This window comes from Symsagittifera roscoffensis, chromosome 6, assembly GCF_963678635.1.
Source record: "Symsagittifera roscoffensis chromosome 6, txSymRosc1.1, whole genome shotgun sequence".
NCBI lineage: Eukaryota > Metazoa > Xenacoelomorpha > Acoela > Convolutidae > Symsagittifera > Symsagittifera roscoffensis.
Genome location: NC_087067.1, coordinates 11,458,775 through 11,486,331, shown reverse-complemented (window position 1 = coordinate 11,486,331; position 27,557 = coordinate 11,458,775). Strand labels below are relative to the sequence as shown.

The following is a 27,557-nucleotide window of genomic DNA, read 5'->3' as shown; positions in this document are numbered from 1 at the left end:
AGACGCGCGTGTCGGGTTTTTTCCAGCGAAACAAATGGGAAACTCATCACGACCTAAAGAAAGTCATGTCCCAAATCGCCATGCTGCAGAAAGAGAAAAGCAAGCGACAACAAAAGCCGCTTTCTGATTCCAGCGGCATTAGTTATAAAGGCACTGGAAACTTTCTTTCATTGGAAGCACAAACGCTTCTGGCCTACAGATGTGATACGCAAAAATGGGTTGGCATTTGTGATGTTGTTTTCCCTACCTTCGGAAGAGGTAATCTTGCGTTTCTTGAAAACGTTGACGACAAGTTTCCAAAACTTTCAAAAGTTTCTTTTTCAAAAAAAATTCTTTTTTGATTCAAACGTTATAGTTTAAAGTTTTAAAAACTCATAAAGTTTTCAACCAATACAGTTTTTTGAATTCCATTCAAAAATGCCATGTAACAGTGTTACATAATATAGAGTAAGCTTTAAATGTTGAACATTTTCTGATTCAGGCGTTGTCAGCACACAGGCCTTCCAGAAGGATGATATTATCATGGACTACCATGGGGTTGCTGTGACAGATAAAACATATCAAGATTTGATAAGGAACCGTTCTGTTCCGACTGAATTTGTGCTGGAAATTGGCGCGCCTGTGAAGCGTTTCATCGATGCTTCTTCAGAAGTGTGTGTTGAACATCCAACCAACCGCTGTCTTGGTCGACTGGCTAATCACAGCACGCTAAACTCCAAGAAGAATTTGGATGCGGATATGAAGATCATAGAAGTTGTTCTTAATGCCTTCGATCCGCCAAAACGATTAGCTGTATTCAAAGCCCGAAGAAACATTGAGCCTTTCGAACAGCTACGATACGATTATGGCGATAAAGTTGCTCGATACATGTTCAACATGTGAAGTTCACAAGCTCAGCTTTTTTACCTTAGAAACTTTTCAAATTGTGTTACACCCATTCAATGGAAGTTCCATATACTTTATGTTCAACATACTGTATGTTACATACGTGTAGTTACTACTAGTAGTAGTTCAAACATTTGCACCCACAACTTTTTTCATCGAAGTACATGTACAGTTTTTCGGCACGCTCGAAATTACTAATTACTTAGTAACTAATTAGTTAGTAGTTGCAACTACAAGTAGCCTACTTATAACTAAGTTTGATCAAACAAGTTCAGACACTGGCAGTGTCTTAACCTCAGTACAGTATTTCGGCACGCTCGAAATTAACTAATTAGTTAGTAGTTGCAACTACAAGTAGTTATAACTAAGTTTGATCAAACGATTGTACCCACAACTTTTTTCATCGGAATACAGTATTTTAGCAGGTAAGTTAATATTTGCAGTTATAATAACTTGTAGGACAAACTAAACAAAAAAGATGGATTAAAATTGCTTAAAAACTGTAAACTTCTGCCAGATAAATTCAAAAATATAAAAGTCTTGGATTCCATGCCATTTTTCTCACTGGATTCAAACGTCTTGGATTCCATGGTTATAGTGTATTGAATTTATCAACTATTTGTTTAGCAACTATTTGCTTAGTGGTTGAGTAAAAATGGCTCGGATTCCGGGACCATGTCCTGGATTCCGAATTCAAGTAATTGTTCGCTATACCATGGATTCCGGGATTTTGCCAATTTTCGATGGTTTAATTGATTGTCCCGGATTCCGGGATTTTGCGTATATGCCTGTTCGTGCCGCCATGCGAGTATTTGAACGCGGAATCCATGGCATGCGCATGTTATATCATTTGAATTCGGAATCCATGTACACTAATAGTCAAATCTGACTATGGAAATAACACGGATTGGCGACGTAATGTTTGGAATGAGGCCAGAAACTGTTTGTGAAAATTCTCTTCTTATGTGAATTTAGTCCAGAGGTTGAAGTCCTATTTTTGTGAGAGTGGTTTTGATTTTTCTCTTTAATTTTTTTTACAACTTCAATCAATTCGGCTCCATCACAATCACGCTGAACATCAACGCATAAAACACACACGACAAAACTGTGAGAGCTTAAAAAAGCACAAGAAAAAACTTCTTTTTTTTCACAGTTTTGCATTTTTTGCCAATATGTAATTTATCAGAAAACCGCTGCAATCACAGGAGTCTTTTATATTTTATATTTTTGAGTGCATTTTGAAATTAAAAAACGTATGGGCTTTTTTAGTTTTTGTGCATTACAGGTAATTTTTGCAGCAATAACTGTCAAAGTTTTGTTATTATGTTTTTTATTACTCTTTAGGCTCAAAATAAGGACTGATTAGCTAACCGCGCCCTCTTAGCTAGGTTTCAGTCAGTGGATGAGCTGCGAGCTTTGCCTGACCCCCAAGCAGTGGATAAAAGGAAGAGTTGGGCTCGAAACAGCATTCTTTTGAAAAAGTTAATTAACAGGTTCAAGCACAATTAATGATTTGTAATGGTTGTGTAAAGTAACCAGAGATAAATATGTTTAGATGAAAAATGCTTGATACTACTTGAAGAATAAACTAATCCAACAAAAAGGAACGCAAAACAACAACCGGCTAACAAAAAAATTTAAAAAATTTCGAACCAACTTAATGTGATTATCATACAAAAAAAATTGAGTTTAATCTGAATAAAACCTGGACAACCAAACTGAAAAATACCGGTTTTTCAGTTTTTTGGCTGTGGCTATTTGGTATCATTTTTGGGAGTCACGCACAATTAACAATGAAAAAATTATTGATCGTTACTCGAATACTGAAACTTCTTTACAACTTAATGAACATTTATTTATAAATCATATTTAAAAAAAAATACTTTTGTAATATTTCAAAAGAAAATCCCCTGAGTGCGCAACTCATCTATCTTGCCTTAAATTCTTCCAGCGGCCTATTTTTGAAGTGGTAATTTTATCATTCTTGTTTTGCTTTTATGATAAACAAAGTACATATTAACTTGCTAATTTTAGGGAAGACAGTTCTCAAAAAAACTTCAGCAGCGTTTAAACAAGTTGATTTTTTTCTGCTCTTGCTCAAGTTGGCCTTCTTCAACAAATTTTCTATAGATTTTAGGGCAATACGAGGCTAAACTGTGCATCTTCTGATTTGTGAGCGGATTCCACAACAAGCCAAAAACAGAATTTTAGCGAAATCCGCAAGATTGCTATTTTTCTTTAATCTTCTTTGTTATTTTAGACTCCATGAAAAAATAGCTGAAACACTTTAAACACAGGCAATTTTGGCGGAATCGGTAGAAAAAAATTGTGGAATCCACAAACAAATAAAAAAATATGTGTTTAATAAACTTAAACTGTCGTGGAATTCGCATCTGAAAATGAATTCTACAAATCGTAAGCGGAATCAGCAAATTTTAAGCGGAATTCGCATAAACTTGCTGAATCAACTTTGTTTGCTGAATCCGTCCACACTTGCGGAATCCAGAAGAACTAGTTATTCACTCGTTGTGAAACCCCGCATCAAAACTAAATTGCCGACAAAGTTAACGATTTAAATATTTATGCGCTGAATCCATGGACTTTTTGCAGGTGGAATCTGCTGACGCAATGGAACATGTTTGTAGACTTGTCTCTGAAATCCAGGAACATACAGACACTAAATTGTGCGCCTATCCAGTGCATAGTTTAGCCTCGTATTGTTCAATTTGAAACCATTTCAATTTGTTATTATGAGACCGTAAGCACTTCAATTTCAGACTTCTGAAGACTTAAATTGTGAAAATGCAAAACAAAATTTTTTTTCACAGGTTTGCATTTTTTGCCAATATATAATCTATCAGAAAACCGCTGCAATCACAGGTCTCTTTTCTATTTTATGTTTTTTGTGTGCATTTTGAAATTAAAAAACATATGAGTTGTTTTAGTTTTGGCGCATTACAGGTACTTTTTGCAGCAATATTTGTCAAAATTTTGTTATTATGTTTTTATTACTCTTTAGGCTCAAAATAAGGACTGATTAGCTAACCACGCCCTCTTAGCTAGTTTTTAGTCAGTGGATGAGCTGCGAGCGTTGCCTGACCCCCAAGCAGTGGATAAAAGGAAGAGTTGGGCTCGAAACAGCATTCATTCGAAAAATATAATTAACAGGTTCAAGCACAATTAATGATTTGTAATGGTTGTGTAAAGTAACCAGAGATAAATAGGTTTAGATACAAATCGCTTGATACTACTTGAAGAATAATCTAATCCAACAAAATGAACGCAAAACAACATCCGGCTAACAAAAAAATAGAAAAACTTTCGAACCAATCTAATGCGATTATATTATCTTACAAAAAAAATTGAGTTCAACCTGAATAAAATCTGGACAACCAAATTTATAAGTACCGGTTTCTCATTTTTCTTGCTATGGCTACTTCAGTATCATTGTTGGGAGTCACGCTTAATTAACTATGAAAAAATTAATGATCGTAACTCGAAAACTGAAAACTCTTTACAACTTATCAAACAAAATGTTTAAGTGGTAATTTTATCATTCTTGTTTTGTTTTTTTGATAAACAATGTACATATTATTTTGCTAATTTTAGATAAGATAATTCTCAAAAAATTTTCAGCAGCGTTTTAACAAGTTAATTTTTTTCTGCTCTTGCTCAAATTGGTCCTCTTCAATCAATTTTTTATAGGTTTTGGACTAATACGAGGCCAAACTGGGCATCTTCAGATTTGTGAGCGGATTCCACAACAAACCAAAAAACAGAGTTTTTGCAAAATCCGCAAGATTGCTATTTTTCTTTAATCTTCTTTGCTAATTTAGATTCCATAGAAAAAAAAAGCTGAAACTCTTCATTGCTCAAAACTACTCCAAAAACAGGCAATTTTGCGTAATCGGTAGAAAAATTTGTGAAATCCGGAACAAATTGTAGAATCCACAAACCAATAAAAATTTATGTGTTCAGTAAACTTAAACTGTCGCGGAATTTGCATCTGAAATTGGATTCTACAAATCGTAAGCGGAATCAGCAAACTGTAAGCGGAATCCGAATAATTTTGCTGAATCAACTTAGCTTGCTGAATCCGTTCACATTTGCGGAATCCAGAAGAACTAGTTATTCACTCGTTGTGAAACCCCGCATCAAAACTAAATTACCGACAAAGTTAACGGTTTAAATATTTATGCGCTGAATCAATGGACGTTTTGCAGGTGGATTCCGCTGACACATTTTGGAACATGTTTATAGACTTGTCTCTGGAATCCAGGAACATACAGACACTAAACTGCGCGCCTATCCACTGCACAGTTTGGCCTCGTATTGCTCAATTTGAAACAATTTTCATTTGTTATTATGAGACCGTAAGCACTTCATTTTCAGACTTCTGAAGAATAAATTTGTGAAAACGCAAAAAGAAAGAACTTCCTTTTTTCACAGTTTTGCATTTTTAGCCAATATAAATTTATCACAAAACCACTGCAATCACAGGAAATCTTTATAGTTCATAATTTTTGTGTGCATTTGGAAATTAAATAACATATGGGCGTTTTTTTTTAGTTTTGGCGCATTACAGGTATTTTTTGCAGCAATAACTGTCAAAATTTTGTTATTATGTTTTTTATTACTCTTTAGGTTGAAAAAAAGGACTGATTAGCTAACCCCGCCGTCTTAGCTAGTTTTTAGTCAGTGGATGAGCTGTGAGCGTTGCCTGACCCCCGAGCAGTGGATAAAAGGAAGAGTTGGGCTCAAAACAGCATTCTTTTGAAAAAGTTAATTAACAGGTTCAAGCACAATTAATGATTAGAAATGGTTGTATAAAGTAACCAGAGATAAATATGTTTAGATGCCAATTGCTTGATACTACTAGAAGAATAAACTAATCCAACAAAATTGAACGCAAAACAACATCCGGTTAACAAAAAAAAATAAAAAAAAGTTTCGAACCAATTTAATGTGATTATCATACAAAAAAATTTGAGTTTAACCTGAATAAAATCTGGACAAACAAATTTATAAGCCACAGTTTTTCATTTTTTCGGCTATGGCTACTTCAGTATCATTTTTGGGAATCACGCATAATTAACAAAGAGAAAATTACAGATCCTAACTCGAATACTGAAAAGTCTTTACAACTTATTAAACAAAATATATATAATTCATATTTTAAAAAAATTACTTTTGTTTTATTTCAAAAGAATATCCCCTGAGTGCGCAACTCATCTATCTTGCCTTAAATTATTTCAGCGGCCTAATTTAGAAGTAGTAATTTTATCATTTTTGTTTTGCGTTTATGATAAACAATGTACATATTATTTTGCCAATTTTAGATAAGATAGTTCTCAAAAAAAACTTCAGCAGCGTTTAAACAAGTTGTTTTTTTTTCTGCTCTTGCTCAAGTTGGTCCTCTTCAACCAATTTTTCTATAGGTTTTAGAGCAATACGAGGCCAAACTGTGCATCTTCTGATTTGTGAGCGGATTCCACAACAAGCCAAAAACAGAATTTTAGCGAAATCCGCAAGATTGCTATTTTTCTTGAATCTTTGCTATTTTAGATTCCATGAAAAAATAGCTGAAACACTTTATTGCTCAAAACTACTTTAAAAACAGGCATTTTTGCGGAATCGGTAGAAAACGTTTGTGGAATCCGGAACAAATAAAAATATATGTGTTTAGTAAACTTAAACTGTCGTGGAATTCGCATCTGAAAATGGATCTACAAATCGTAAGCCGAATCAGCAAATTTTGAGCGGAATTCGCATAATATTGCTGAATCAATTTAGTTTGCTGAATCCGTTCTCATATGCCGATTCCGGAAGAACTAGTTATTCACTCGTTGTGAAACCCGCATCAAAACTAATTTGCCGACAAAGTTAACGGTTTAAGTATTTATGCGCTGAATCCATGGACGTTCTGCAGGTGGAGTCCGCTGACATAATGGAACATGTTTATAGATTTGTCTCTGGAATCCATGAACAAACAGACACTAAATTGTGCGCCTATCTAGTGCACAGTTTGGCCTCGTATTGCTCAGTTTGAAACAATTTTAATTTGTGATTATGATACCAAAAGCACTTCATTTTCCGACTTCTGAAGATTTAAATTATGAAAATGCAAAGCAGAGGCATTCATCATCGGTAATGACCTTTGCAAAATTGCAAGTCACGTAGCATTCAATATAAATTTAGGTCTTCTGCAGGCCGTAAAAAATGTATTCTCTCATTTTCTTTCTCAATAAACTATCACGCTTGTTTGTGAAAGTTTTCTAAATAAGCAGTCAATTCATTAAATTGATATCAAAATCCAAAATTTTACAGCAAGATTTATAACTAAGAGTTCATCTTTGCCATTTTTTTGTGATACAATTACAAAATTGAATATTTTCATAGTCGAACCCAAAACAAAAAAACTGACAATTTACCAATTTAAGTGTAGATTATAAAATACTCTCCCGGTCGTTATCGCTGAATGCCAAATAGACGTCACTGTTTCGTAATCTCGATTCTTGGTTGACGACCGATTCTGTTGGAGATGGAAATTGATCAGAAGATTCTTCGCTGGTCAATTGTGACATATCCATAGATAATTGATTTTTCCAGGGGGGCTCATATGCTCTTAAGGGGGATCCGTCTTCTGTGAACCTCTGGGAATCTTCGTACACTTCTCGTTTTTGAGCGTTTCCGATTCGATGTTTTACAGCTCGTGTCGTTGTTAGTTCGGCAGCCAACCTGTTCGTCTCGTATCGCCGAGGTGTCGTCATGTTTGCATATGTGTACTGATTCATCCTCCGTTCAATATGGGCTATTTTTGACATCGTCTGACTATTTGTCGGAGTCGAGTTAAATTCGGATGAAGCCGAGTTCTCGTAGTACTCGGGAAAGAGATTTGGGTCGGGAGGAAGGCGCTTCTTCCGTTGGGCAGACCCAGTAGACCCTGGTGACGATAATGATTGGTCCGGGTTGTTGTTGTTGCTATTATAACAAAGGTTATTGTTGTTATGAACGTTGCGTACCATTGAGCCGAAGTTATTGGGACTACCCATTTGTGATCGTTGATTAACACTAAACGGACTCTGAGTTTTCCTACTGCTGTCTGAAGACGAAACGGGCGATTGGATCAGTTTTTTCGGATGCATGTAACTCTGGATTCTTTTTTCGGGTAAGTCTGTGTAATCATGCGGGTCGTCAGTTAGCACGCCTGAAACAAGTTGTAGACCAGGTTAACAATCTGAATGCCGTCCCTAAAAATTCAGGTGGAGGATGTTAATTAGATTAAAATTAAAATCAAAGTTTTTCGGCTGATCAGAATCGAGTTTTTACGCGCAGGACCCAGAGCGGATCTAAAAAATGTTCGAGGGGGATGCCGATTTTCAAAAAAATTTTCTGTTTTTTTTTTCGATTCTATTTTTTTTAGGTCGAAGACAAAGTTTTTTAGCTTTTAAAGACAGCACTATAAAAGACCCTGTTTTTAAAAAAACATATATGCAGCAGGAAAAAGTTTGAGAAAAAAACAGGCCAAAAATGGCATTCTTGGCATTGAAGATTTTGACAAAAAAAAATGCGTTTTTTGGCGAGTGATACCCTCAAAATTAGTATCTATTGGCGCCGATGGCGCCTTCAAAAAATTTTAGGACCGGTAGGCCAAAAATGACACTGCCGTACATTAGTACTAAAGCGAGAACTAAAGAGTCGAATTTCTTAGACTCGCATCCGCCTCTTCTTCAAATAAGCAGTTGTAATCTTAAATTCAGTTGCTTAAGGAATGATCTAATCTAGGTTAAGTGTTTTATTGAGAGTACCTTAATTACCTTAAACAAGTACCTTAATTTAAGGCTATAATTCCATCACAACCAAAAAAAGCAAAAAAAAAGTTCATAAAAGAAAATGCTGCAACATGGATATTTCAGTCTGTTGCAATCTTTTTGCCGATCTTTTTATTGAACTTGTGAGGTTTTCTTTTTCATAGTGCTTAAGAATTTCAAGCATGGAAAGGATATTTGTATTCTTGGTATAAAAGTTCTAGAGGAAATGTTGTTCAAGCTTGTGGTTATTTCATGTTAGTTTGTTTCATTAAGGGTATTTCAAAATAGAAATGATTATTTTTGTAAAATGGTTATTTAACCTAACCCCCTTAGCAAAATCAGCTAAAAACTTAACACATTTTTGGTTTACTTATTTTCTCCTATCGAAACAGATTTGGTCGATATTGTTCTTTGGTTTGATTTCAATTTGGTATCCTGGGATAGATTGGCTGCAGGTTGTCGGCATGTTTTTGTACTACAGAGAAGGCTTTTGAAAACTTTGAAAAGCTACCTAATTCGATTCCATTAGTTGTGTAAGGAAAATATGGGGATTAAAAAAATTGCACCTGAAGCAGGGGCGGATCTAGGATTTTCTTGAGAGGGGCGGACTTTCAAAAAACTTTCGAAATTTTCGACGACTTTTTTTTAGGTCGACCAAATTGATTTTCCGTGCTCTCCTAAAGCACTGAAAAGACGCTGTTTTGGCCAAAATTTCTGCGCCGCAGGCAAAATTTTGAAAAAAAACCGGTAAAAAAGCCGTTTTTGGGCACTTTTTGGAAAATTTTGACAAAATAATTCCTTTAAAATTTTACGGTCGGTCGACCAAAACTGGATTTCTTAAAAAGTACCAAAGGGGGACCCTTTGGGTCGGCGGTGGGTCGAATCCCGAGAGAGGAGAGGCGTCCGCCTCCCCCGCTCCCCTTCCTAAATTCGCCCCTGACCTGAAGCCAACCATGCCCGAGTAAATTCAAATTAGTTTCTCTAGCAGTCATACTTATGCATTCAACGAGCCCAGTTTGATGGTTCTCTTTCGAGATCTTGGCATAAGTGAATTTATGTCTGAACCGGCATCACCCGATCCATTCCAATCACAGTTCTACGCCGATCAAAATCTCGAAAAAAATCTTACTCAAGGAAACTATAGTTTTCGTGATATCTTGTAAATTATAAAGTATACTTATGCAATGATTGCATTTCAGAACTTCTTCCGTTTTATATCATCATTGTCTGACTTTATTATCATCAACCGATAACTCATCATAACCAGAAATTCATCGACCAGTAATCGATCAACTGAGAATGTATCATGAATATATCATCTGCGATCAACTACAACATTCCGGTGATTTTAACTTCAACATTTTCGTTTTTTGATTTTTCGATTAAAAAGTTGATTTATTGTTTGATTGAATGATAACAGGTTGTTAAATTCTCTATGTAAAATGTTTTTAATCAGCCAAGGAATAGGCTCTAATGAAGAAAAAATGTGTGCCACTCAAGTGTGCTATGTTTTGACCGACTCGAACCAAACTGGAAATATTTCGACCGACCTTTGGATGTTTTTTTTATAAATTAGTAATCAAAACTTCATTGCGTATTAGTACGAAATTTTTTCCCCAACTCGCAAATAATTATCCAAAAACGCTCGGGATTGCTCTAAGAAAAATGGATTTGCACTGATGACTTTTAGGTAATTCAAGGTCTTCGCAATGCTTCATTTTGTTTCTCAGGACTTTTGGATTTTTTCATTTTTTAAAGTTTCAGTTTTTTGCTCTAAACTTTTTTGAAACTAAAAATCCTTGAAACTTTCCAGACACATTTGAAAAATTGAGGATTTTTAGTCATTTCATGCTTCATATTTTAGCTCATTAAATTTGATTTATCAATTTTATGCTTATATATCCCGTTTTTATGCGTCTTCAATCACCGGATTTTAAAAAATCTTAAGAAACTCAACATCAACTTCTTGCAAAAAGTGTAAGAAAAATTTTTCACCGCAAAAAAGTCTAGTTCCCAATTACAAGACACTTTCTGTCGCAGTAAGTGAAACAGTAATATCAGCCCAACCAAATATTTTCGTTGATGTCACTTTTTTGCCTCGGCGCGGAATTTTGTTATTTTTGAGACTTTTTTTGAGCTTTATTACAAAAAATTGCTGTTCTGATTGTTTCTGATTCAATTTTTGATCATAGAAATCACAGAAATAAAAACTTTGATTTTATTCTGATCAGAAAAGTAGCAGAATACAAAAAAAAACTGCTGTAACAGTACTGACTCAGTACTGTTACAGTACTGCTGTTGTGTTCTCTGTTATCTTTGATCAGAGATAAAAGCCACTTGCCAGAACCTGATACAGAACTGATATTTTACAAATACATTTCTGGAGAAATACTGAGTTTTTCTCTTATTTTAAACCGGATACTCCTAGCTGGAACCTGCGAGACTCTATCAAGGCAACGATCAAAAAAGTACCTGGAACATCGCAGCGTGATCCATTTTCGTCCAGTTCAAAACTCCCACTGTGCTGATTTATCCTCTCGATGTGCTTTTCTGCTATATTATTACTCACATTTCCTATTACGTCGTGTTGTTCATTTACTCTGTTACGTAACATGGTGGAATTTTCCATCGAGGAGTTGTCTGTTGGTGACACGAGAGCTGATGATCCAAAGCTAGAGGTTCGTCCGTTAGATCCGTGGTCATTGACATCTGGGACTCCGAGGGACTCCTGTCTTCGAGAATCTTCCTGAAACGCATTTACGATAAATACCCGACTCTTCTTCATCAAGAGAAATGATACCCGCAAAATTGATATTTCTTGAAAAGAAATGAGCGAAGTTGAACTTTTCTTCAATGTCATTTGAACTTTTGATAGAACAATCAATGATCTTATATCGTTATTTACCATAATCATTTCACTTCGATATCAAGCTTTTTTCAGCTCCGAGACATTTAAATTGACCATTTCTTGTTAGCAATGAAGATTCATTTAGTTCTCAACATTTGGGCCTTGTATGTAATTACAGGTAAAGTTATCGCATTTAAAATTTTAAAATTAAGCCCAAAAAAGATTAAACTGTTTTCACACCAAACCCGTGTTCTTTCTTTGTGAGCTTATTTTGATGAAAAATATTTTAGAAAACTTTTATTGGCAAGGAACAACTAAATTATACATCCAAAACTAATTTTTTTTTCTTTTTTTTTTTTTGAAACATGTCAAAAAAAGCGTTTTAGGCTCTTTTTGAACAGTTTTGACCGCGTGCTCACCTCTCAAAGTTAGAATATATTGGCGCCAAAGACGCCTTCAGAAATAATTTAGAGTCCGCCAGCCAAAAATGGAGGTCTTAAAAGAGTATCAAAAGGGGGAGCTTTTGAGTGGTCAGGGGGTCGAACGCCCGAGAGGGGATAAAAGAGGCAGGGGGGATAAAATTGAACTCAAATAGTGCCTATATACCTAAAACCATTCATAAATGCATAAATTTGTATGAACGCACTTCTGTAAAATATAAGATCTTTTCAAGATTTTTCCTGAAAAAAAAATCATCAGGACCTATATACGAATCTGAACTACGTTTATCGACTCTTACAAGAAAAAAACACTATATTTTCATAATTTTCAGACCAATATTATCAGAAAAAAATGCTTTTTAGGCTTCGCGACAGACTGTGCTTTCAGCCCTTCTGGTCTCTTGCAAATGTCAAAGGGAGTGGACATTACAATGTTCAACATGGATGACTCACGTACTACTGGTTACAAGAAGTCCACCCTGTTAGACTTCACCTGTCCCGAGTTGGGTACTAATCCAGACAACCATGATACTCGTTAGTCTTTTAAACTACTATTTGCAATCAAAAATGCAAATTTACTACCTCTTGACTGGTTTTTTATAATTTTTGAAACAATTTTTTAGCACAACCGTGAAATATAATTTTTGAATTGAATCTTTTAAGCTGGTAAAATTTCAAACCTGAACTTTTTTTTGCGTTTTTGAAAAAAGTAATAAAATTAAGATTGAAAATTATAATCATTTTGAGTTTGAAAAGCCATCCAAAAAATTGTAAACCTTTCAAATATTAAGAAGATTTATAATAATTGTATACGTTAACACGTGCGTATCTTATTTTGCGATGGGTGGGATCGGTTTCAGAATTTTAACAACTTCTAGGTTCCTTTGTAGAACTTCCAGCTAAGAGGTAACGCCGTCATCTTTGCACCCTATAACACTAGTTTTTCCACAAAAAAAAATCTGCGAAATGTCTTTCGGGCTGTGCGACAAACAGCTGACGGAAAAAAGCTTGTTTACAATCCGCTAGTGGCTCGAGTTTAAAAAGTATATGAGAATTTTGATGCTCTTGAAAACATTTTAGACAAAAATTACAGACATATTTAACAAAAATTTATCACATTTTTGTTAAGAAGGTTTCATTCCGGATCAGCTGAAATTCAATAACAACTCTAACTACCCGAATCCAAGTCTCAGGACATCCACACGTATATTCCACTCGTTTTCCGACTTGAAACACCGAATGGCCGAGAGAAGTGGCGTTTGGCCGACCGAAGGAACGGGATCACTTTGACTCGTGGCTCTATAACTTTTTAACGTTTTATTCATAACGACAATTTATTCATAACGAAAAGACCAACAAAGGACTTCAAGTTCTCTATAAAGAAGATCATGAAACAATAAAAATTAGTAACCATTTTAGAAAATACGTCTTAAGTTCTGAATTTGGAATGGCAATAGTACAATTAGCTGAGTACTGTGTATATACTCCAATATTGAAACAAAAAAATTGTTTTTGAAAGAAATTTTTTGATAATTTCCCAAAATTCAATATCTCAACTATGAGTTTTGAAAACATTCGCTTTAAAGGTTCATTCAGATCTAAAAATGGAAACTCAGTTAACTAAAATTTCAAATCATTTGCTCACTATGGAAGCCAAGTCGAACTTATCCCTAAGGAATGTTCTCGAATAACCCAAATTACCGTGCCAAGGGTAAAGAAATGTCCGAATACTCAACTGTGATTGCCGAAGTCTTTTCTTTTTTCAATTCTGTTGTTCTCAATTTGGACACGACTCAGAACGTAACACTCGGAAGTTACGCGACTAAGCGCTTGTCAATGTTACCCAAATATTTCCAACATGATCCAAAAGCATATCAAGACTTCATAGATACTTTTGGAACACATTACATAACAATGGGTCGTTTCGGTCAGTTTATTAAAAGCCAGCACTTGATTTCGAAAGACTTCCATCGGGGAAAGACCGATCATGAAATTGTTGAGCTGAGTGTTCACGTTTTTCTCAACAATTACTGGAAAACAGACAGACCAAGAAAGGTTTCTACAACAAAGAGTTTGTTCGACGTTCCGCAGAAGTTTCTACAATCGACTAGATTCAGAGAGTACTCCAATGCACGTAAGTTGTTTGACCCCTCCCATAACATCCCCGCTTTGCTTCTTGATGCATCACCGCGATGCTTCTTTATTACACTTGCGAAAGCAAGTGTTTTGTAATCGGGAAGTAGAATTTTGTTTCCTGTAAACAACTTTTCCTCCACATTTTCATCTTGAATTATTACTGAATTGTTTGTAACAACTTCCAGGTTCCTTTGTACAACTTCCAGCTTAGAGGTAACGCCGTCATCTGTGCACCCTATAATGCGGTGTTTGGATCCCGGCCGGACCTTGTTTTTTAAGTAAGTATTTGATTGAAAACTTTTTTTTTCCGGTAAAACTTGATTTTCCGGATTTTCGTTTATCTGCTCAAGTTTTGCCGGCTTAGTTGCCATATCACGGATATTCTTTGCCTTTTGTGCCGTAGGCAAGTATCATGGTAGTTGCTAGTGTCGGTCATTCTATTTGTAGGGGAATTTTAAACTTTTAAAAGTTTTTTCTACATTCTTTATTTTGGGCTCAACTCAAGTGTGCTTCAAGGTTGTCGGGTTTGTTTTTTTTGCTAATTCCAAATTCAGAGGCCTTGCTTGGCATGTTTGCCCAGAAATTTTGTTTGATGAAAAAGTAATGGAATTGGGTTTTTTTTTTTTAATTTTTTTGAGACGTTTTGGATTTTTTCTAACTTTTTACAAAATGTTTTAGTTTTTCTCAGAAACTATTCTATCGAATATCAAAAATGGATATAGAAGGAGAGAGCGCCTTCTCATCTGTGCGCCTGGTTACTTTCTTTTTCTTTTTTTGTTTTACCTCTCTGTCTACAGCCTTCGAAACGTCTGTGGTGAAAACATTTGACCGATATTTTTGATTTTTTTCTCGTTTTCTCAAAAAATACACTCAAATCAGAGATTTTAAATGTTCAAAGAAAACAAAACAATAATCAATCTTTTAATTTTTTGGCCTTTTTTGAATTTTTTTGACTTTTCGTGAAAACTAATCTCCCAAACCGAGATTATGGGTTCAATGGAGACAGCGGGTAGTGGTAAGCTTCCCTGTCTTCCACAAACAAACTTCGCTCCTTAAAAGGTAATTTTTTGATTTTTTAACCGTTTTTTAAGATTTTTGACTTTTCTCGAGGAATAATATCTCAAATTCAAAATTTTGGGTTCAATCAAAACAACATGTTGCGTGATATTCAATTGCTGAAGCTGTCTATATTTTTGATTTTTTGACCATTTTTTGGTCTTTTCTTGATAAGTATCCTACCAAAACAACCCACTCAAATCTAATGATAAAAATAATGATATTTGGAAAATTTTTGCATTTTTGACCGTTTTGTTATAAAAACCTTAAAAACAACCCACTCAAATCTGATTTGAGGGGTTTAATCGAAAGAATTGGTTGCAAGAATTTTTCATACAAAAGCTGCGACTCCCTGAGTTTTTGTAGGAGAAATGTTTTCTTAGGAAAAATCTATTATCTCAAAAATTTTCTTTCTTGCTTATTTGAGTAGAAAAACGATTAGTGTATTAAGCAAAGTCCAATTTTTGAAACGACGCATTTCATTCTGCATCAGTAAAATTCAAAAATAACAAACACGTCCTTCGAGCTTTAGCTGGGTTCCTAGTTGTCTTATCGAGGACATAGAAAAGTTTTGGTTAACCTAGTTTTTCAACGTTTTTCATTTTTTTTGATTTGAGTCAAATTTTGATTTTGAGAAATATCACTGAACTTTTTCCGCAGAAACGGTAAAAATTTATATTATTTAATTTTCTCAAAAACATGTACTGGAATTAGCACAACTTTTCTAACTGCAATGTCGTGTGTCCAATTTCTTAACTTGTTTTTTAACAACCATTATTCAAGCGAGGCAAATTCTTGATTTGGAATTGATGTTAACAGCGATAAAGCAAATACCCCCAGCAGAAAATTTCACAGCTTCCGACACTGTTCCCTTCCTCCGGAAGTACCCCTGGCTAATCGAAACAATTCTGAGACCCATTTACGAGTTGATTGGGAAAGACGAGCCGGAGAAAATGAGCTCAATGTACACTGCAGTGGAAAATCATCTGATGAAAGCGTACTTGTCCGATTTGCAGTTTCAGATTCGAAGTTCCCTCAAATATCTGCAGAATTCAATCGACCCCAAGTTGGATATAAATATTTTATATCACTTAAAATCGAGCAAAACTTGAAGAAAAATAATAAACTCAAGAAATGTTTGGTTTAATAGTCCTTAAATGGATAGGCTTATAAAATTTCATCATGCATAATGGGCATTTTCATATGAAGAACTCTTTTTTTTTGAAAACGTACCATGAAGTCGTCTTCGGGAAAACGTACCATGAAGTCGTTTTGGGCAATTTTTGCAGAGTTTGACAAAAATTGGAATTTTTTCCCTGGCGCCAAATAAAATAAAGAAAAATGGTGATTTGATAAATCATAAGCAATTTCTAAATTAGAAAAATTTTGTTTTTCATTATCATCACTAGCTATTTCTGGTTTCGTAAAGCAAAAGCCGGAATCTGGTTAATAAGGGAACCCTGTAGAATTAAAACAATTGCATCGTTGCTCTAACAAGGTTGTTGTTGTTCGATCTTTTTATCTTTTTTATAATAAATTCAGCTCTCAATTCAATTTTCAGGATCTGCAGAATCTCATCTTTGCGGCCAACATACACCAATCTAACGGAAATTTTTCAAGAAGTTACACAAGAAGCAGGAAAAGCTCTGCCTAGTTATGTGAAATCAATTGCCCTTGGTAAACTCGTGAAGTTCAATTTGATCAGGCATAGTTGGTGGAAAGACGTTGAATTATGTTTTGAATTCAAAAGTGACATGCCTGGAAAGTTTTGCTCAGGGACATCGCCCTCTTGCGTCAAAATCAACCAATTCACAGCACAGTTTAAAGATTGGACTCGCAGCTCCGGCGGCTGCAGTTTATCTTGGAACCTACGAGCTCCTGATGATGCGGAAGATTGGTTCAAACATGTTAAAATTTGTTACAAATACGATTCACATGGATCGGAAAATTGTGGAAATGGTGCGGCAAAAAACATGGAGTGGTGTTCCAGTTTTGACTTTAACTGGAATCCAACTTCGACGATATCTTATTACAACAGGAACAACAGTCCGAAAACGGGATGCTTAATAAGTTGGAAATTATCGGTTCCTGAACATCTGGCACCGAGCTGGTTTTTGAACACCAAACTTTGCTTTTCAGTCCAAACAGGGCGAAAATTTTTCAGTTATAGCAAAAGTAAACCTGATCTTGCCTGCGCATATGTAAACTTATTCACGCCGTTTTACGACGACCGCACGTTTTTCAAGACCAGTGTAAATTACAGGGAAACTTTTTTGAATTGGGCCATCATTGACGATGATTTATGATAAATTTCCATTTTTTGACAAATTATATCCTTTGTTTGAGGAAAATAAAATGGTCTATATAATTTATTGTCATATGTATCCGCATTTTATCAATTGGTCGACAAAATGGATTCAGTGGTAATTCAGTGTTGGGAAATCCATTTACCCTGCATTTATTTATGCAAGCATTCCTTTAAAATAATTGCGGAAATGGTCATTTTTGAGTTCAATATAGAGGGTGTGGGGGAGGGGCTACTTTTATAATGGAGGAACCGAACGATGAAAAAGTTGCAACCAACCAGAATCGGTATACGTTCCTATTCGCTTATTGACTTTTGCAGAAAAAACCAAAGGCAAAGTTAGCAGAAAAAATAGCAACCAAAATTTCTGTACAGTTCGGCCTGATATCGAATAAATTTTCTGTTTTGTTTTTCAAAGTTTTATAAATCAGTTTCCTTTAAGTATTCAGCTTTTTCCGATGACTCTTAGATCTTACAATATTAGAGGGTTCATGAGTTTGCTTACTTTGCAATCAGTCCATTTTACTTATAATGGCCTAAATTTATTTGCTCAATTTGAAATTTTTTCCGTTTTTTTTTTGAGAATTTTGATTATTAAATTCTGATTGGCTAAAATTAGCTTTCCATCGTTTGATATCTTCATCATAAGAGACTCCCCCTCCAACATAGCGCTCATTCCTTGATGCTTTGGAAATTACCGCAGAGATTTAAAAATTCTACAATATTTTGTAGGTTCCGAAAGCAGCGAAAAATGGTTCTAGGGTGCTTAACCGACCATATTTTAAGAAACTCAAACCATTTATAAGTCAGAAAAATAACTATAAACGCAAAATTGGCAAGTTGCGACCGCTTGCTCCCCTCCGCACTCCGCTGCGTTTAAAGTCTGCACGAAAAGTATTGCGTGCATGAACCATTTTTTCCGCTAGTTTTCAATATTATTCCGACTTCCAAAGAATTGCGGAAAGTTTGGATAGGTGGTCTCTTTGATTCAGTTAACTTTTGGCGACCGAAATGAAATTTATTGCCAAAATTTTTCTTACCTCATTGAAGATATCGACTCCCTGAGTTCAGATGTAAAATTATATTTTACCTTAGTTTGTTTTTTCTAAAGTTCTGGGGTTTTGAACATTGCCATACGCGTTTTGAAGACTTCTTTCAAATGCTGACGCAATTTATTTATGTGTGGTTAATTATGCCGCACTACAAAAATGTTGAGGCAAGCTTATCGGTCGTATTAATCTTCACCGCTCAAACTTTCACACTTGATGTTTGAAACTGTTCAAAATTTATGTTTTTTCAAATTATCGTCTTTAACAACAACTATTTGATACCAATTAAGGGGAAGGTGGAACATTCAGGGCTTTGCCTTGATAAATGAGCAGTCTTGTTCTGATTTCAAAAACAATCAGTTCTGTTAACAAACAATTGTCTTAATTGGGGGAGCTCAACATTGACTGTCAATCAATATATCTTTAGTTGCTCTACTAAAAGACCCAGTTTGAATTTTTATGCTAAAATATTGGTCTGTGAAAAATGTTTGGAGAAAAGTGTTTTCAAAGAAAATTGGGTGTGCATCATTAAGTTATTTAGACCTCACAATAATAGTGCAGTACAATTATCCCGATCCTTGGTGGTGAAGCGTTCAGAATGGCCCCTGGCTAATGTAAGGCACCATTACCCAGCTTGGGGAAATAACGAAAAAAAAATCCACAAAATTCCGATTCAGGAGCGCAACAGGGATTCTCGTTTTTTAGTCCTTTCTTTCGTGGATAAAATATCTCAACTTAAGTGATATAAACATGTTCATATGTTGTCTGAGATATTACTAAGGGTCAAATAAGTTCAAACTTACATTTAATTGAGTGGGTGATATTGTCTGATACAAGCTGTCGTGGGAGTCCTTAAGTGAAAGCTGATTGGCTAACGAGGATTTAACGCCAATCGTCTCATCTTCGGCACTCGACATCATCGACGAGACTACTTCAAATTTTGGCGCTTTGATTTCCGACTCGTACTCGGCTTTCGAGGTGTCGCCGTTTGACGCCGAGTGGATAAATGTTGTCGGCGGGTAGTCGAGTGTGGCGATGAATGCTCGTGAGGGATCTTGCATGAGTCGTTTCATTCCGAACATGAGTATAAATCCGAGAAGGTGTGAGATTGCAGCAAACAGGAGACTCGTAGCTTGATATGAACCCGAAACTAGGCCGCGAATATACACTGAAAGAAGAAATAAACGAACGTAGCTTTTGTTTGAAATGCTATGAAAAACTTACATTTGAGCTGTTTTAATACTTGAAAATTTTTGTATGGAGTAGAAAAAAAAACATAATTAATACCGTAAATTAGTAAATGCACCCATAAAATTTGAAATTTTATTTGAAAATTTGTAATAATTTTTTTTCGAAACAAACGTTGAATGAAAATTTTACCTGAAAACAAAGAAAATGTGATTTATCTAAAATATGCTATAAAAATGCTTAAAAAATGCTTACGCGCAATTGGCAGACCGAGTACAAAGCCGACACCCGATACGCAGTTCTGAAGTGCCCATGAATGGCTGAACAACTTAATGCCCATAAGCTCGTGCAGGAAGGCCACGCTGAACGTGCGAACAGATCCATACGAAAGGCCATACAATGCCACGAAAATCAGGAGCGAAGGGAGAGACTGGTCCATAATTAGAAGAGCCATTGCTACAGTGGCCATGAAGAGACATATATGGATTATTGTTCGAAGCTGGAGCAGCTAAAAATCACACAAAAAATTTGACCATTTTTTTAGAGTAAAATTCAACTTTGATGATAAGAAAACAAAAAAGTCTAAAATTGGAACTTGAACTCTGAGAAATATTTGAGAAAACTTTGAGGAATCGCGACGAAAATGCCCCATCGCAAACATATACATCAGATCGAAACATTTTTGCTTCAACTTTTGGATGCTTTTCCTAAACTTTTTGACCTTTTGACCTTTTGACCTCTATTGGCTGACTGACCTGTCTGTCTGAGTTGAATTCGTGGAATGAGGCTGTCAGTGCACACCCTAATGCGTAGAGCAAACCCATGATGACGAGCATGATCACAGAGTTACTCGAGGACAGACTGCTCCCACTCACGCACACGTCAATCTAAAAGATCAAAGGTTACAGAACTTTGAAAAGGTCAAATGTCATTTTTAAAAGGTCAAATGGCTAAAACGTGACTTTTAATTTTTTAGTTGTTTTGGTAGATTGTTCTGGGAAAAATATTGCACAGATATTGTAACAGTGCTTCATATGCTCAATTAATCTTTGAAATATTTCTTTATTTTTCAAATATGGAACAAAAATGTACTCAGTACTTGTGTTTTAAGGCCAAAAACAAAATAAGATGAAAATGCAGTCAGCTGGTATGTGTTGCGAGTATGCCCCTGGTTCGAAGCACGCCCACTGCCAGTTTAGGAACTTCTCTACAACTTTTGACAAGTTTTATTGTTCCGACTTTCGTAACGAAGGTAACGGAATATTTGTGCACGGGATGGGTTTTTTCTTCAGACAAATTTCGACTTTTTATCTAGCCATTTTCGACGGGATTTTTTAAACTTTATATATCATTCAAAAACTTGTTCTGGGCTTAAATTCAAAAAAATATATATTTCACCTTTCATCTTTTTTTGTAAAGTTATGGGGGTTTAAAGATTGCCATTTTGGCCAATTTTGGACAATTAACGCGCGATATATTTTGCGCTTTTAACGCGTAGGCGAAGATTTAATCCGTCTTAAAAATTGTTCTAAATTGGTTGAAGGAAGCTTATTTCCGATAATTGATTTGGTACTAGGGGAGAAATCTATCACTTTGTACTTCATATGGCGTGCAGGGGGTTGATTTTCTCAAAAATCTCAAATTAAAAAAAAAACTATTTTTTTTTACTTTTAATTTTTCATGTTATTACTGCTCCATAGACCTTATAAGGCAGACGGAGCATTCAGGGACTCGCCTTAATACGAGAAATCTTGTTGGTTGTAAAATTTCTATCATTCAACTCCTCTATCATAAGAATAGCCTCCATCTAAAGTTAGATATTAAATTATTTTTTGCCTCCCCTTCCAAAAAATAAAAACAGAAACCAATCTTTTCATTTGACGTGTCTTTAAACAAAATTGGTTCTAAACAAAACTATGAGCCAAATTCGCTGCGTTGCTTAGAAAGCAATCAACTTTTTAAATTTTATATTATTTCTTGTGAACTTGTTCCTGAATCGAATAAGTTTTTTGGAGCTAGCTAGCCTTAAAATTAAACAAATCTGTTCAAAGCAAAGCAATTCGTTGCATCCTTGAATGTTGTAACTGCATTTTCCAACAATTTTACGTGTTTTGCGAACAAAAAAGAATTTGATTAATTGTAATTTAAATTTAATGGATTTGTTTTTAAATTCTGCCTCCCTCGAGAATGACCTTTCTAAGATATAAATTACTGATTTGTTGGCTTAGGTTAGTAATTAGTTTAAGTTTCAAATTCATATATAGTTTTCGGCTAATAAGACAAAATTTGGGACAAATAAAGAGCGAATTTACCGGATATGCAGAAGAAAAAAATACTTGGTCAAGTTTCATCTAAAAACACAGAGCGCAAAAATTCCGCCACTTTCTTCAAAACTCAGACCAATGAAAGCATGGTATAATGTGCGCTCGGGTTGAATTTTTTGTCACTTTTTACTTCTTGATAAGTATTGCTTTGCAAAGTAATTTTCAGTGCCAGTTTGTAATAAATGAACTAAAAAACATAGAAAACAGACGATAAAAAAAGTGAAAAAAAATCAAATAAAAATTAAATGGTTTTTAAGCTATTTGAAATTCAAAAATCAATTATAATGGATTTTTTTAAATTTATTTTTTTGTTTTTCTTTTTGAAAATCTATAGATAAATGCTTTATCATGTTGAAAAAATAACATAATATCAGTTACGTTATTTGCTCTTTTGCAATTTCGTTATTGGAGAGTAATTCGCTTTCCTTTCAACAAATGAACTTCAGTCAAACTTGGATCTACTTAACAATTACAGCCCCCCCCCCCTTTAAGAAAGGGAGGGGGCAATTGTTAAGTAGATTAATATAACTCATTTTCGACCAATCAGATTGCAGCTAAATTAGAAGTCTCAATACAAAGCTCATGCGCTAATTTACTGCTTTTATTAATAGTGGTAGCAATTCTTAAGTAGGTACCAAAGGGGGGGGGGGCAATTGTTAAGTAGATCCTCAAACTTAAACCGATATCAACAGTCAAACCGGAAAATCAAAAATCCTGAAAAAAATAAATCAGCCGAAAAAAAAAGAAAAAGTATTCAAAAAGAAACAAAAGAAACTTAACCCGACCTAAATAATCGTTTACTGACTCTTAATTAGAATATTTTCACTGTCATTTATCAATCATAATTTTACAGCTACGACTATTTTACAAACCAGTTTTGAAATTTGTTCCTGGCATGCTGCTAAGACAATGGATCGAATCTCGATGGAAGCTAAACTTTTTGTTTGTTTTTGAAACTTCTCTTAAATCTCCAAAACTAGCCATAATGCGCAGCCAATTTATCAATAAAAATCAAATTTCATCATGTTGCTGATTCAGTGTGAGTTCGGAAGTTAAATGATATGAAAGGTGCTGATTTGGGCTTTTTTAACACGCCAGATCAAACAGCATGTGAATCAGTTTTCATCGCTAATCCAGATTGCTTAGTATAAATTTAAACTAAAAATAAGCCTTTCTATAAGATGTAGACTCAATTTCCCAATTTTTACTCTTCTGAAATGACTGTCTTCTGTGTTTCCGCATTTTTTGATTTTCAGACTAATTTCCTGCCTTCTGAATTACCGTCCCCCCATTAAAAAGCAGGGCTCTTTGTGATAGGTAAGCTGTCCGAACCTGATAAAAACCGATGACCGAAGTTGGGCTTTTGAGGAAATCACATCTCTTTAAGAATTAAAAGCTCGGACTTTAAAAACTCTTTTGTATTGAAAGAGAAAATTTGTTAAGTAAGCTAACAACTCGTGTCAAATTCGTAATTTATGAAAACGAAACATCCCAAAAACAACCCGGAAAGTGCTTAATTACAAAGCAGTCAAAGTTTGGTCGAGAAAAATAATTTAGAATTCTAGAACTAAATGACGCAAAATCTGATATAAAAATTACCATTCCAATCAGCGAAGCTTGTGTTCCAAGAAAATAGTATACGTTACTGCTGCGAAGTTTAAGCAATGAAAGAACAACTTGAATATACTTAAAATACGAATCAAATTACGCCACTAATGAGTAGCTTGCAGCAGTTGTATTGTTTGGTTGTAATTCCACCAAAAATTTTTGGAGAATTTTAATCCCCCCAACCTTATTGGAGATTTTTAATCCACCCCCCCCCCCAACCTTATTGGAGATTTTTAATCCACCCCCCCCAACCTTATTGGAGATTTTTAATCCACCCCCCCCCAACCTTCAAGTAAATTTTTCCGTCTCACTAAACAATTTAGGCTCAAATTGCTAAGCGCTGCATGTAAAGTACTCGATTCTGATTGGTTGTCTAAAAGTCCAACTGCTAAAAGTTCGAGTTTGAACTCTTTGTTGAGAGCAGAGGCGTCTCCTGGATTTTCTCAATAGGGGCGGGTTTCTTTTTATTAAAAAAACGGGATAAAATAAGCATTTTTTGAGCACTTTTTGCAAAGTTTTGACAAACAAATTGCGTTTTTGCGCCCTCTTCCCCTTCAAAATTAGTATATATTGGCACCTAAAGCGCCTTTAGAAAAAAATTAGGGTCTAACAAAGGGGGGACCCTTTGGGTCGTCAGGAGGTCGAGTCCCTGAGTGAAGAAGGAAAAGGCGTCCGCTCACTGGTTAGTAGTTGTGGTGATGGTGTGCGGGGGGGGGGGGGTTTGGGTGATGTGTATGTTAACAAATTCAATCTATCATATTCTGCATTAGGGACATACTTTCAATAATTTTATGTAATTTCTTTGCGTAGCGGGTGAGAAAACCTTGCAGGTATTTGCTGAATGATGACATCTCGTTGATATATGCATCCAATTTGTGAGTTTTCAGAGACCTCAAAAGCGCTCAAAGCGACTTAAGAAGACAAAAAATGGGGAAAAGGATCAATTTTGATGCTATTTAATGAGATCTCTTATCCTTTATAATTCCATCCATCTTTTCCCACAGAGCATTGTTCAGTAAAAACCAGAGATTAATTCTCGATACTGAACATGAAAAAAGTGACTAAATGGTTTACTGAGTCGCCGTGGGAGTATTTTAATCGATATTTTATGCAGAAGATAAGAATGGCTGTGTAGAGGAGACACTTGTATGAGCTTATCATTCAAATATGCACCTTTGCTATCTATCTCCAGAAAAAGATAAGCTAACGCAAGCGTACGTTTTACGTCATCAAGAAAGAAACTATTTGAGAGAGTCAATTATACCCGCACTGAAGTTCCACTGACGAAAAATCGATTATAATCGATTTTTTTTAATGCAAAAATTTTGCCATTATAATTGATAATAATTACACAGAATTGATTGAAAATCATTTTTAATCACTATTTCTTAAAAAAACTTCAGTCGATTATAATACCTTTAAAATCCATTAAGAGTAGCGTGCAACCGCTCCTCCCTCAATTCTAGTTGCCAAGTTTTTCCAAAGGTTCCCCCATTTGGTATATGCTTATGACATCCACTTTTGCCCAGCCAACTTCAAAATATTTCTAAAGGTGCCTTCGTCGCCAAAATAACTAATCTTGAGGGGAAACACGCGCCAAACAAAAGCAGTTTTTTGGTTAAAAGTTTCCAAAGAGTGCCAAAAACAGCATTTTTGACAAGTTTTTTTTTGAAAAATTTGAGTCTTTATGTTTTTTTGTGAGTGCCCGGAAAAACAATTGTTCGGCCTAGAGAAAAAATTACAAAAACCTGAACTTTTTCAAAAAAAAACAGCCCCCCCCCCCCCAACCCAAGAAGAAAAAATCTGCGCACCCCACTAATTATAACAAATTATGAGGGATTATAATTTGCATTAAAAATTTTCGAAAAGTTCTGCAAAATTTGCATCTTGTTTTGAATGACTCACAGCCTACTCGATTTCTAAACCTGCTCCAACTTACTCAATTTTTGCAAAACGATATGCCTCACAAATTTAACAAGCCTCTTCATTTTAACACCCAAACTGACCAAACCATTCTTACACCCAACACTCATACCTATCCTCTCTACCCTTTTCCCCACATCTACCCAGTCTGTCTCTCTAACGGAGACAGACCATGAAATTAATAGAACTGATAATTATCAATGGAACTTCATCGCTGGAAATCATTAGCGCTACCCAAATTGCCAAAAATTTCGAGCAAAAAATAAGTTTTACTTTTTTTATGGCATAAACTTTCAATTTTAAATTATCCAGTAAAAAGCCCAAAGCCCTTCATCTTTTTGACACCAAAAGTTTTTACTTGTTAGCTTTGTTAAAAACAGCAAAATCTTTGACAAAAAACAATACGTAGTTGATGGAAAATAATTTCAAACTTTTAATTATTGAATGGAAAGTTATGCATCTTTCGAAGAAAAGTAATTTGATTGCTGCAGGTATATCGGATTTTTCGGATCATTATGGTTGCAGTAAAATCATCAAAATTGAAAACACTTACAAAAGGAAGAAAGAAATCAAAAGCATCTTTGTAATTTTTCTCTACAAAATTGCTGTTCATTATCTTAACAGATAGGTTATTCATCCTGGGATCAATTAACTTTCAATTGAAACTGCTTGGGAGCCGTACTCAATCGCTTTTGTGCTACCCGTCAGTAGAATTATATCATATAAACATTGTTTTCCCAAAATGCCCAATTTTTAACCCATCTAACTAAGAAAAATGAGCATGCACTCAAATTTTTTATGCTTTTGAGATTGAAGCATTTTTTTCAGGCGGAACAGAATTATAAACACGTTTAAGACTTGAAGCTAGAAATAGAAAAAACTACACAAGCATAAATATTTGATTAGAATTAGAAGAAAAGTAGCATTAGAAGTTTTTAAATTTAAAATCGTAATGGTATTCCTAGAACAGCAAATACTTGATACTGGCAGATTCTCAGTATTAAAAAACTCGTTAATTCATTCAGTATTTATTGTTTCGAGCAATGATTTTTTCTCATTAGAAAATCGGATATCGGATATATCAAATAGTTGAAAAATTGTTTGGGTTGAGTGGCTTAGGTGCAACAAAAAGGTCGAAAATTAAATTCAGTGTCGAGAAAAAGCGTTGAAACAACTGTGTTGAGAGGAATCATTAGAGAAAAATAAATAACAGCAAACATTATAGAACAAGTTTTCAACTAATCTGGGGAAAAATTTATCATCTCACATACCCCGGGTTGACAAAATAGCTAGTACCCTAATATCCAGATTGCTTAGTATAAATTTAAACTAAAAATAAGCCTTTCTTTAAGATGTAGACTCAATTTCCCAATTTTTACTCTTCTGAAATGACTGTCTTCTGTGTTTCCGCATTTTTTGATTTTCAGACTAATTTCCTGCCTTCTGAATTACCGTCCCCCCATTAAAAAGCAGGGCTCTTTGTGATAGGTAAGCTGTCCGAACCTGATAAATTTGGTTGAACCGATGACCGAAGTTGGGCTTTTGAAGAAATCACATCTCTTTAAGAATTAAAAGCTCAGAATTTAAAAACTCTTTTGTATTGAAAAAGAAAAATAGTTAAGTAAGCAAACAACTCGTGTCAAATTCGTAATTTATGAAAACGAAACATCCCAAAAACAACCTGGAAAGTGCTTAATTACAAAGCAGTCAAAGTTTGGTCGAGAAAAATAATTTAGAATTCTAGAACTAAATGACGCAAAATCTGATATAAAAATTACCATTCAAATCAGCGAAGCTTGTGTTCCAAGAAAATAGTATACGTTACTGCTGCGAAGTTTAAACAATGAAAGAACAACTTGAATATACTTAAAATACGAATCAAATTACGCCACTAATGAGTAGCTTGCAGCAGTTGTATTGTTTAGTTGTAATTTCACCAAAAATTTTTGGAGAGTTTTAATCCCCCCAACCTTATTGGAGAATT

At 34.9% G+C, this 27,557-nt stretch overlaps 2 protein-coding genes across 5 annotated transcripts in view; one reads left to right on the top strand and one right to left on the bottom strand.

The window, feature by feature from the left end:
* Window positions 1-7,156: 7,156 nt before the first annotated feature.
* The window catches only part of LOC134848093 (monocarboxylate transporter 8-like), a 52,984-nt gene continuing 32,583 nt past the window's right edge, over window positions 7,157-27,557 (bottom strand). For all 4 annotated transcript variants that reach the window (XM_063865435.1, XM_063865438.1, XM_063865436.1 and 1 more), the window contains exons 5-9: window positions 20,474-20,605; window positions 19,974-20,226; window positions 19,334-19,698; window positions 11,169-11,442; window positions 7,157-8,092 (exon numbers count right to left, since the gene is read on the bottom strand). In XM_063865435.1, the coding sequence (XP_063721505.1) occupies window positions 7,332-8,092; window positions 11,169-11,442; window positions 19,334-19,698; window positions 19,974-20,226; window positions 20,474-20,605 (1,785 nt within the window). In that variant the 3' untranslated portion in view covers window positions 7,157-7,331. The remainder of the gene's footprint in view (window positions 8,093-11,168; window positions 11,443-19,333; window positions 19,699-19,973; window positions 20,227-20,473; window positions 20,606-27,557) is intronic.
* LOC134848095 (perivitellin-2 67 kDa subunit-like) lies at window positions 11,451-17,529 on the top strand. Its single transcript, XM_063865439.1, has 6 exons — window positions 11,451-11,722; window positions 12,348-12,518; window positions 13,114-13,260; window positions 13,663-14,118; window positions 15,996-16,242; window positions 16,738-17,529. The coding sequence occupies exons 1-6, from the start codon at window positions 11,674-11,676 to the stop codon at window positions 17,480-17,482; spliced, it is 1,815 nt and encodes a 604-aa protein (XP_063721509.1). The 5' UTR covers window positions 11,451-11,673; the 3' UTR covers window positions 17,483-17,529.

Excerpts from the sequence above, each read along its gene's own strand:
- LOC134848095 (XM_063865439.1), top strand. The coding sequence starts at position 11,674 with ATGAAGATTCATTTAGTTCTCAACATTTGGGCCTTGTATGTAATTACA. Across the intron at positions 11,723-12,347 it reads GGCCTTGTATGTAATTACAG|GCTTCGCGACAGACTGTGCT; the intron begins GTAAAGTTATCG and ends AATGCTTTTTAG. Across the intron at positions 16,243-16,737 it reads CAGAATTCAATCGACCCCAA|GATCTGCAGAATCTCATCTT; the intron begins GTTGGATATAAA and ends TTCAATTTTCAG.